At 52.2% G+C, this 11,473-nt stretch overlaps 1 protein-coding gene across 1 annotated transcript in view; it reads right to left on the bottom strand.

Moving 5' to 3' along the window:
* Window positions 1-11,401, bottom strand: part of atn1 (atrophin 1) — a 16,455-nt gene extending 5,054 nt beyond the window's left edge. The window contains exons 1-7 of the mRNA XM_048260591.1: window positions 10,398-11,401; window positions 8,315-8,434; window positions 7,953-8,054; window positions 7,493-7,612; window positions 4,471-7,388; window positions 1,648-1,852; window positions 1,115-1,163 (exon numbers count right to left, since the gene is read on the bottom strand). Coding sequence (XP_048116548.1) covers window positions 1,115-1,163; window positions 1,648-1,852; window positions 4,471-7,388; window positions 7,493-7,612; window positions 7,953-8,054; window positions 8,315-8,341 — 3,421 coding nt within the window. The 5' untranslated portion in view covers window positions 8,342-8,434; window positions 10,398-11,401. The remainder of the gene's footprint in view (window positions 1-1,114; window positions 1,164-1,647; window positions 1,853-4,470; window positions 7,389-7,492; window positions 7,613-7,952; window positions 8,055-8,314; window positions 8,435-10,397) is intronic.
* Window positions 11,402-11,473: the final 72 nt, after the last annotated feature.

Here is an 11,473-nt window from a genome sequence, read left to right as displayed (position 1 = left end):
GGGTTAATGTTTGGGAAAGTTGGGTGAGGGGCGGGGTGGTGCAGGACTGAGCCAATGGGAGGGGCAGTCGAGGGAGGGGCTTGTGTAGATTGGGCAGGGGCTGTCGGGGTGGGTGTGGCTTGGGAGGCTACTGGTGGGGGCTGGGTAGGGAGAGTGGGTGGGACTATAGAGGCGGAGGGCTGGGCTGTGATGGCCTGGGGGGTGGGGTTTGGGTGACGGACAGCCGGTGTGGAAAGGGGGGTGTTTGGGAGGCTCTGGGAGGGTGGTCCGGACGGAGGTGGGGTGCCGTAAAGCGACACGTCACTTGTGGACCCCCCGGCCGCGGCCCCCGCTCCCAGGAGCAACGGGTGTGTGTGGCTGTGGCTGTGTGTGTGTGCATGGGACAGGGACAGCGCTGCCTCCGTGATGGCGCCCGCCGGGTAGACGCGCTCCTCGCTCTTGAACTCGAAGCCGGGCTTCATGCGGTCACGGGCGGGCCATCAGCGTGTGTGAAACCCCCATGCCCTAAATGCCCGCCCCATGTGCCCGGCCCCCTCCGTGGGCCCGTGGGCCATCATATCCCAGCCCCCCCCTCAGGCATACGCCGCCCGTGCGAGGGAGGCCAAAATGGCGCGCAGTGGCGTCGGCGGGCAGGTGGTGCGGGTGGCCGAGCGCCGGGTTCTGGAACTGGGGCAGGAAGAAGGACGGGTGGACGTGGGGGTGGGCGTGCGGGTGGCGTGTCTTGGGTGCAGGTGGGGGGTAGTGGCGGGCTGGGCCCGGCCCGCCCTTGAGGCGACATGGCGTGGGGCAGGCCTAAACTCAGCGTGCGCGGGCAGCGTGTCAGTCAATGCAGCCCCAGGCTCAGCCCCAGGGCCCCCTGTGGGCCACCCACCCCGTCGAGGCCCCCATGCGAACCAGGAGCAGGGAGTCTTGGGATAGGTAAAGTGAAGAGGAGGGGTGGAGAGGGTGGGAGTGGTGGAGGGAGTGGACATGAGTCGGGTGGTGGGCGGCGTGGTGTTGGTGGTGGAGAGCCCGTGGAGCCCATTCCGCAGCAGAGAGCGGAGAACAAACCCGGGGTCAAGGAGGATGGAGGAGGAAGTGGGGAAGAAGAGGGAGGTGTTGGGACGAGCCCCACCCGCCCCCAACACCCCAGTGGTGCTGCTGGCGCTCTCCTTCTGCTGACACTAGGAGGAGAGAGGGATAGAAAAAGAGAGAAGAGAAGAGAGTGGAGGTCGAGGGAGAAAACAGAGAGGAGCAGAAGAAAGAAGATAGGGAGAAAGCGGGGGATCGGCGATGAGAGGGCAAAAGAAGAGAGAGAAGAGAGACGGGGAGAGACGATAGAGAGGAGCAGAAGGAAGAGAGAAAGAGGAGAGAAGCAGGGGGAGAGACGATAGAGAGAAGCAGAAGAAATGGAGAGCGAGAGTAGAGAAGGAGGTTGGTGAAGAAAACAGATAGAAGCAGAGAGAGAGAGAAGAGAAAAGGAGTGGGAGATATAAAATAGACAGAGAGAAACAGAAGAAAGAGTGAGATGTGAAAAAGAGGAGAAGCAAAAAGAAAAAGGGGAAAATGGGGATATAAACAAACTGAAAGGCAGAGCTCTCTTATTGACAAACAATTAACAACGGCACAAGACTTCAATCCCTCTCATTTCAATCCCTCAAAGCTCACCTGGAGTTGCCTCTCCAGGTCTCTCTCTCTCTCTCTCTCCCTCTCCTTCTCTCTCAGGTCTCTGGCCCGCTGCTCCACCTCTCTTCTGGCGCGCTCAATCGCCTCGTTCCGTTTCTTCCACAGTTTGGAACCGTCCAGTGGAACGAAGAGAACATCGCTGCGGGCACAGGAGTTCCCACTGCCTCGGTCTAGTACCCTGTGGAACCTAAGAGGGAGAGAGCCCATCTCACAGCGTCAATAGAATCATCATCATCATCATCATCACTGTGATCATCTTCCAATCTGCCATAATCATCGGAATGGCCATCATTATTTACATCATGGGAATCCTCACCGTAAAAAGGGGAAGTGAAAACCTGCCCCAAGTGGTTTCATTCCTACTGGGGATATTATGAAGCCCTGTCAGTATGTATCGACCAGAAATAGTTTTTATTGTATTTACAATCATAATCTATTAACTGCAAAAACTTCAAATGACATTTTGCCTTTTTTAAAGCCTGGTTAGCTTGATTATCATTGACACTTAAGACCTACTGCCAGCTCTACTGTTGACATCATACGCAACGGTATATGACCTTGTTACAAAAAAACTCAAAGCACTTTATATTGGGGCCAAAAAAAGTATAAGTATAGTATAAGTATATATACTCTTTTGATCCCGTGAGGGAAATTTGGTCTCTGCATTTATCCCAATCTGTGAATTAGTGAAACACACTCAGCACACAGTGAGGTGAAGCACACACTAATCCCAGCGCAGTGAGCTGCCTGCTACAACAGCGGCGCTCGGGGAGCAGTGAGGGGTTAGATGCCTTGCTCAAAGGCACTTCAGCCGTGCCTACTGGACGGGGTTCGAACCGGCAACCCTCCGGTTAGAAGTCTGAAGCGCTAACCAGTAGGCCACGGCTGCCCCCAATGATGTATGATCCGAATCAAAAGAGAATTATGGTTACACTTTACTTGATGAAATGTTTATTTCATCCCAGATGAAATGTTTATTTCCACCCAGACACACAACATACCCCCCCCCCACACACACAAAATACACCTTCCTAATTACTGCTTTTCAATTTTACTCTTTTAAGTTGAGCTGGCTCTTGAGCTTAAGAATTTCATTACTTATAATTAATTTTATAAGTACATGACAATAAAACTACTTGAACTTGAACTTGAACTTGATAGTGTCGACATAAGAGTGACATGTCCCTGTCATGAACGTGTCATAAACAAGTCATAAACATTTATGACATAACGCTTCTGTGTCATACATTTTTTGTCATAACAAGTTAGGGTTAGGATTAGGGTTAAAGGTTAGGATTAGGGTTCATGTGTCATGATGACAGTGTCATGTGTTCATGACATTGTCATGTTACTATTATGTCAATACTGTCAAGTAAAGTGTTACCGAGATTATTCCAAAGCATATGATATGGAAGCCATTTCACTTCGATGTGGAGATATCTTTTTTTTTTTTTCAAAACACCCCTATGGATAATTTCAATCATTCTGCTCAGCGTTAGGAACAAAACCAACAGGGGGCGGTGAGAATACTTTCCCTCCCTAGTCACTGGCATCATCATAATCATCATCATCATGCTTTTCCCTCATCTTCGGCATGATTCCCTTGCTAGTCACAGCTACCGATAATTATCACAGTAATGTTATTCTGCTCTGATCTGTTACTATCATCTTTTAACAAGTAAAATCTGCTTTTAACAAATAAAATGGAAGTTAATATGGAAATCATCTTCATCATCATCGTTCTCATCATCATCATCCTCATTAGCATCCACTGCTGTATCCTGCTTACAGTGTGTATTAGCCGCATTGCGTATAAGCCGCAGGACAGTGTTTTTATGCGAGTTAAAAGAAACAAAACCATATTAATTCCATATTAACTGCCCCTGTGTATTAACCTCATAGCTGAAGAAATTTTGCAAAATCAATGTACAAGCCACGGCTAATAGTTGGGAAATTACGGTAGTGCTTGACTGATCATATGGCCATGACACTAAAGCTGTACTGACTGTGTATCGGTGTTGTATCAGTCAGAAGCCTCCTTTTTCCTGATCTCTCCTGTCTGTCTGGAAGTGGCAGAAATGGCTGCTTGAGGGCCAGATTTCAGGCCATCGGGGGCAGTTTTGGGTTTCAGAGCCCCGCGCGGCTGAAGGACACTCTATCTCGCAGGAGCCAGACTCAAACCGAAAACCCTACGGTTCCCAGACGTCTGGTCTGCCTCCTGAACTGGTGCCAAAGACCAGACCAAACCAGTCCACAGGCGTTACAGGAGGAGACTAACTCATCTGGGAGGAATGACTGGGGGAGATGAGGAACACTAACATGGTGGATCTGTTACCAGAAGCTCTGTGCTGCATTAAAAAAGAGCCAATGATGTCACTGCATTAAATAGAGCCAATGACATTGCTGCATTAAAAAGAGCCAATGACATTGCTGGTAAAAGCATAGCTGAGGTTTTAGCCTCAGAGCTGAGCACTCTGTTTACTTTCACTGTTACCATGGAAATAGCTGCGGAATCTGGCACAAATCCATTATGCAAAGCAAGTAAAAATATGGGGAAAAAGTGGGGAAGTTATTCAAGCTGTTTCCACCATATTTTAAATATATATACACACAACCCTCTCAGGACCTACTGTTGTATGACTAATGTAAGTAAAAAAAGTTGTGGGACTTGCCCACATCCACACACATCTATATCTATACAGTATATAACACAACTAAAGACTAAAGCTGTATCAACACACACCCATGCCCTGAAACACAACTAAAGACTAAATCTGTCATCAACACACACCCATGCTGTCTTACCGAGCTGATTGGCTGGCGTGGATTGGAATGTCGACAGGCTTTGGCTCAGGGGAGGGGCTTCTTAGGACAGGGGGCGGGCTGTCAGTCTCCTCTCTGTCTTCCATGGGTTCTTCCTTTATGACTGGCGGCTGTAAGGAGCCAACTGCTGCATCGTGCGGACCATCTGAACCCACAGGATTGGCCATTGGGGGACCACCAGGGGGGCCGTGTGAACCATGCTGGACCTTCAGGGGATTTTGGGGAGAGAGGGACTGCAGGTGTGTGCTGTTAGTATTGTTGTTCAGGGTACCACCATTGGTGGCATTGTTGTTGTTTGTTACCATGGCATTGACGTTGTGACTGTTGCCATGGTAAGCGCTACTGTAAGGGCCGTGACTATTTAAAGTGCTATGATAGGGAGAGGGCCTGCATCCAGAGGAGCAGGAAGTTGCCACGCCTGTGGCAGGAAGTGGGATGTTGGCTGTCGAAGCAGGGGCTGACGGGTAAGGGGGGATCCCAGACATCTGATTGGTTGAGGGGCTAGGTAGAGGGGAGAGTGGGGTCGGGGGCGTTTGATTGGTCGTTGAGTATGGTCCTGCTCGAGCATGATTGGCTGAGTGGCCGGATGGGGGTGGGGGCTGAGAGTGGGAGGTGGGGGGAGGGGGAGGCGGGGGAGGGTAAGGAACAGGTGGATGTCCATAAGTTCCAGTGGAAGGGGAGAGTGCGGGAGGGTGGGGTCCGGCTCGGTTGTGGTGATAATGTCCAGGTGGGGGGGCACCACCCTCTCTCTCCCTCTCTCGGTCCCGAGTCTGGAGGGGCAGGCCGGGCTGACCTTGGTAGTGTGGATGGGGCGGGTGGGGCATTGGCCCTCCTCCAGCATACTCACGCCCCATGTTCTGGGCCATGCCTGGAGGGCTGGGGTACTCTCTGGCTCCACCCTGGTGAGCGGCGCTGGTGGGGGGGGCACTAGGGGGGTACTCCTTTGACCCCGGGGCAGGGTACTCTCTCAGATAGTGGGGTGGGTGTGGGTCTGCTCCAGAGGAAGGGGCCTGAGAGGGCTGCCCTTGCTGTGCCTGCTGCTGTGGGTGCTGGTGGGGAGCGTCCATTGCAGGTGGGTAGTCTCTGCCTGGGTGGTTTGGACCCTGTGTGTGTGGGGGCACAGACGCATGGGCAGGGTGGTTCGGGTGGTTTGGGTTGCTGTTCTGGGGTGAGCGCGGCGGGTCTCGGTTCAGTCCGGCCAGCCCGCCTGCTGGGGCGTTGACGCTCCCCGCTGCTATGTTACTATTATTACCAGGGTTACCGTTGCCCCCGGATTCTCGCAGCTGCCCCACAAACTCCCCCCACCTGCCCTCCTTGTCCCTGGCGTGCACACCTGCCCCCGCAGGGCCGAAGTCCCTGGCTTGGCCCTGGTGCTGGTTGGGAGCAGGAAACTCCCTCCCTGTGTCCCTCTCCCTCTCTCTCTCCCTCTCTCTCTCCCTGTCTCTGAAACCCGACCCAAACTCCCTGCCCCCGCCTGCTCCTGGGGGGCCGTCACGCGCCCCTCCCTGAGGGCCCAGCCCGCTGAACTCGCGGCTCTGGCCCCCTGCCAGGCTCCCAAAGTCCCTGGCCTGGTTACCACCACCACCACCACCACCACCACCACCGTTACTGCCACCGGCCCCCCCAACTCCACAGGTGCTCATGTTGCTGTTACTGTTTATGCTGCTGTTGCTGCCACTGCTGCTGTTTCCACTGCTGATGTTGATACCGATGGGGAACTCCCGACCCATCTCCCCCCTTCCCCCAAACTCACGAACCCCCCTCTCTCTCTCCACCTGCCCCTGCCCCTGCCCCCGCTCCGCTGCGCCACCTGCATACCTGGGCAGGTATTCCCGGTGGGGGTGGGGCAGGTATGGCGGGTGTGAGGAGTGGCGGGAGGAGGAGGGGGGGTTGTAGACGGAGGGTAGCTGCTGCTGCTGCACTGGGGGGTGCGGGTGATGGTTGCCGGGGTAACGAGCGTAGCCCCAGTTTCCGGGGCAACTGGAGGTGGCGTTTCCTGGCCAACTGGTGGGGGTGTAATGGTGAGAGTGGGGAGGGACAGGCTGCGACTGCTGCTGTTGCTGGGGCAACGGGCTGGTCTGGGGCAGAAGGGATGGAGGTGCCGACTTGTCACCCTTGTCCAGTTTGTCTCCCTTGGAGTCCCCAGGCAGGTTTTGCCCCACCTCCAGGGGCTTGAGAGCAGGTGGAGGGGGCAGGGGTGGAGGATGGGTGGCGTTGGGGGTGCCGTGGGGGAACTCGACCCCTCCCACCACCACCTTGTTCACGCCCTGAGCGTTCGCTTTGGAGTTGATCCGATTGCTAGCGTGCACACCCTCGGCCATCCCAGGCCCAGTGTAGTCCATCTTGGTCACCAGCTTGGAGTCCAGGGAAAAGTAGGACTTCCTGCCGCCTCCACTGCTGCTATTGCCCTCGCTCAGGATCTCCACAGACCCTCGGAGGGAGGGGGCCAGTGAGGCCGATGGCTTCAGGGGAGCCACATCCTCCATCGCGCTGTCGACGTCCCTGTGCTCCACGGCCTCCTCGGCTGCAGCCCGGGTGGCACTCCTCCGCTCCTCTGTGCCCGATTTGGCCGCGGCACTCTCCTTGGTTTTGTCATGGCGTTCCCGGTCGCCGCCATGCTTCGGGGAGTCGGGCGAGTCGGACTCTGAGTCTAGGCTGGCCAGAGGTGAGGCAGACAGGCTTGGGGAGGAGGAACGATTGTCCTGGTCAATGTCCCGCCCGCTACTCAGGCTGCTGCTGCTATTGGCCAAGCTTCCGCCAACGGAGCTCCTGCTGCCCTGGGACTGGCCGTCCTCGTTGTCACTTTCTCGTGATTGGTTGGGTGCTGAGGACGGAGGCGGGGCTGAAGTTGAGGTGTCGGTGGAATGGGTTGAAGGTGGGGGATTAGAAGAAACAGAGTCCTAGATGCAGAAACCAAAATATAATACGCTTACACAATGAAAAAGTGACAAAAAAATATTTTTAAAAATTGTGATCTCAAAACGTCTTTTTCCGTTTCTATCACCTGTACTTTCTGTCTCTTTGGGGGTGGAACAAGCTCCTCCCCCTCACTCTCGGACGAATCGTGACCTTGGGATCTACAATTGAAGCGGTTGACTGGCAGTTCTTCGCCAGACGTGCGTTGCTAAAAGGCAAAACAGCTCTAATCAGTTCCCAGTAGGCAACCTTATTCTGCAGGCAGGAGCCACAAAGGCCCAGAATGAATCACGGACTCACTGACACACACACAGACACAGCCAGACACAACACATCCTTTGAACATCAATCTGTGTTAAGAGCAGGCAGGCGATGTTGTGCAGCAATCACGTGATCCAAACAAACTCACACACATTCAAACAAGCTCACACACAGGTGACAACACACACACACCCAGGCACAGTTATAAGATCTTCACCTCCCCACTTCCCCCTCCTAAGCCATAGAGAAACAGAGAAACAGAGAAACAGAGAAACAGCGCGACTTACCGTCTGCCTGTCATTGCGCTCGGCTCGAGAGGGGCTGGGGTGAGGGCGCCTACCCCTCCTCTCCTCACTGCCCCCCCTCCTGCGCCCACTGCGCATGGGCATCTGCACCCAGGGCCCAAGGTGGCAGAGGGGGGCACCGTCAGATTGGCGATGAGGGGGGGAAGAAATCAGGAAAAACGAGGTTGTGACAAACTATTCCCGTCAGTACAAGGCTGATGAATTCATATGTGTAAAGACTACACATCAACACATCTACTTCAGCTGTTGTGGTTAAACTCAATGCCAGAGCCAACTGTGACCCAAACATGTACACACACACACACACACACACGGTGGAGGAGGATCTGAGGGAGGGTTCTCACCGATTCTTTGTGAGTTCGGGTTTTCATTGTCGCCACCCTACGTGGTCCATTTCTTCCCTGCGGCCATTTTCAAAAACAAGATCAGAGCCGACCCCTGTGTTTGGAAGGGGCCTAAGAGACCTGAAATACACGCACGCACGCACGCACGCACGCACGCCGCACACACGCACGCACGCGCACACGCACACACACACACACACACACACACACATCACACCATGATCAACATGGACATCAGCTTTTACTACTATCAGAGTTTTCTATGTACGAAGCCCCTACCCAAAGCAACACACACACACACACACACACACACACACACATACACACACACACAGGCAAGCTGGTCTGGAAGGTATACCGGGCTTAGGCAGTTGTTGGGCCACTGCAAAAATAATGCACTGCAGCTCAATACGGAGCGCATGCAGCACTCACCCACATCAAACACAGTCTCCTGAGGAGCCTCTTAGAAAGGGTAAGTCTACAAGACCACATGGCTAAACTAGATTTAATGGCCAAGACTCAATGGCACACTGTACATGCCATGCACACACACACACACACACACACACACACACACACACACACACACACACACACACACACACACACACACAAACACATAAACACACACAGAAACAGAAACACACACACATACACACAGACACAAACACATAAACACACACAAAAACATAAACACACACACACACACACACACACACACACAGAGAGAGGCGCACAGACACGGGTGCACTCACACACACGTATCTCGAGTGCATCCTCTACTCTCATTCATAAAGACAGTGAGCATTTGTCCAACTACACAGCGTGCTTAAGAGGCTAGGCCATTCACTCCAGTTACACTACAGCACATTAACAAGCCCTCTTCATCCATTCTAAATGAGGATAGGCCTATATATGGCACTCTCACACACAGGACAAAACGAAACAACTCATTCAGCGCAGCTTTTCGGCTGTCTGAAGTATATTTACACCCAATCCAGTGAACACATAAAACACACAACAAGAAGTCATGAATTTTGCATATAGAGTGATCTATTTATAACTGAGTGCGGTCCATTGGACAACACAGCCTCTTCTCTCCCCACAATGACTAAAGGTGTTATACATCAAGCACAACATATTTTATTTCTTCCAAACATTTATTAGGCAGATCCACACATTGTATCTGGAGCCCCATCTTCCCCAGTATTTATGAGGTAAATACTTGCGGACCAATTACAGAGCAGACAAGGGAATATGTCAGACAATAAATAAATACTCCCCTCCTTTCTATCTTGCAGGTACCTGTCCATTATTCAACAATTTCATTTGCTGGTTCTTGGCCAGGTTCCATCTATACATACCAATAGCCAAGCAGATCAGCATAGCAAGGAAGTCTTAACACACTCTCTGTGCTTAACAAGACAGACAGACAGACACACACACGTATGTGTATGCACACCCCCCCCCCACCACCAAACACAGAGAGAGAAAGAGAGAGGGGGGAACACTGAAAAATATAAATTGCTAAAGAAAAAAATGCGCGCTGTATCGCAGTTTGTGGCCCTCTAACAAATATGCAGTTACATCACCGACAGCAGCCCAGCACCGCAACGCTTCTTTCTCCTTTCTCCTGCTTGTTGTTATTGATACACATGCAGGGGCGATTGGATTGTGCTGGAGCCTACTGTACTACCGAGCTAGCCACGTCTCTCTCAACCCCCTCTCTCTCTCTCAGCAGTTCTCCGATGGTCGAGTAAGCTAGACGTGTGCAACAGTACATACAACGGTGACCAGGCAGGACGGATCGCATGCATTCCTATGTGTTCCCTCTCACTGTTTTTCCACATCTTGGAGGAAAATTTTGGGAAGAGAATGGCGAATGGCATTCTGTGTGCAGAGTCACTGGATCGCGTCGCTGTAAGGAATGCGTGTCTTGTGCGTGGTAAAACCTATTAACTGGGGCATTATTTTAGCACAACATATGATCATTCTCGCACAAAGGATAGCAGAAGAAGAAAGGATACAAACGTGGCCAACGTTAGAAATATAGGCTAAGCATCCATTTTGCCCCTCTCCTTACCTATGGTATCCAGCGAAGCGTGTCCCTTTCTCCCACTCTTCTTTTTCTTTCAGTCCCTTGGTTGTACTGTACGTTGTCATACACGGACTGGATTGAGTGCATGCATACACTGTAAGGTACGGGTAGGTTCACATTGCAATAATGCCGAAATGTTCCTTTTCTCCGCTCCCCTCCTAAGTCAGTGCGTGGAGAGGGTTGCTGCTGAAGACTGTACAAATTGATGCGTACGTTTGCCTCTTCCCCACCCCCTTCAACCCTATTTTTTTCCTTTCTCTCCCCCTCTCCTCTGTCAAGACGGCTTGCACTTTTTTGCCGTCGGTACGCGTACGGTTTTGACGGAGGGGCGAGTGAGGGATCCACAGCGAGTCGCAGAGAAAGAGAGAGAGAAGGGGGCGTGATTTCCATATTCTTAAGGAAAAGGGGGAGAGAGGGAGGGAAGGAGAAGGAAGAGGCGCAGAGAGGGCCTAAACTCACAAAATATGGTGGAGAAAGAGGGGAGGACCTTACTCAGATAGCCTAACTCCTATTGTCAATCATGTCCTGAAAACTGTGCTTATGTAGACTAGCCTACGAACGATATCCACGAAGGCTCCACTGTGGCGATCACCTAGCCCACCTCACCACATAGACTATTGTTCCAGTTTCCTATGATGTGTAACACATGTCGTTTAAAGGAAACTATATTTTTGCAGGCGCCCATAAGGGATAGTTCTGTTTTGTAACCTACCGCAAGCCTAAACGTGATAGGCCTGCAGGCGACATTCTAAAGTTTCTTTGTGCATTCATTTCGCATTCTGCTTCCACAACTTTCCCTCTCTACTCGCATTAAAAAAGCAGCCTTCAAAAAGGCAGATTTGTAGTGGAGAGCATCAAGGCGAGTTGCAGTCAGTCCCCTTTCCTTTTTCAATGATACAGTTAAACCTGAGGTGTCCAGTCAAGCGGTTCGCATAAACCACCTCCCTCTTTCTCTCCTGCAGTTTTTTTCAAACAGTCTCCTGTCCCGTCTCCTATTGTGCTGTAGCCATAGCAACCAGGCGAAGGGCTGCATGAGTGCGCCTGCGTTAACCAAGTCTGCT

The sequence above is a fragment of the Alosa alosa genome, chromosome 13, assembly GCF_017589495.1.
Source record: "Alosa alosa isolate M-15738 ecotype Scorff River chromosome 13, AALO_Geno_1.1, whole genome shotgun sequence".
NCBI lineage: Eukaryota > Metazoa > Chordata > Actinopteri > Clupeiformes > Clupeidae > Alosa > Alosa alosa.
This window is presented reverse-complemented; position numbering and strand designations above follow the sequence as displayed.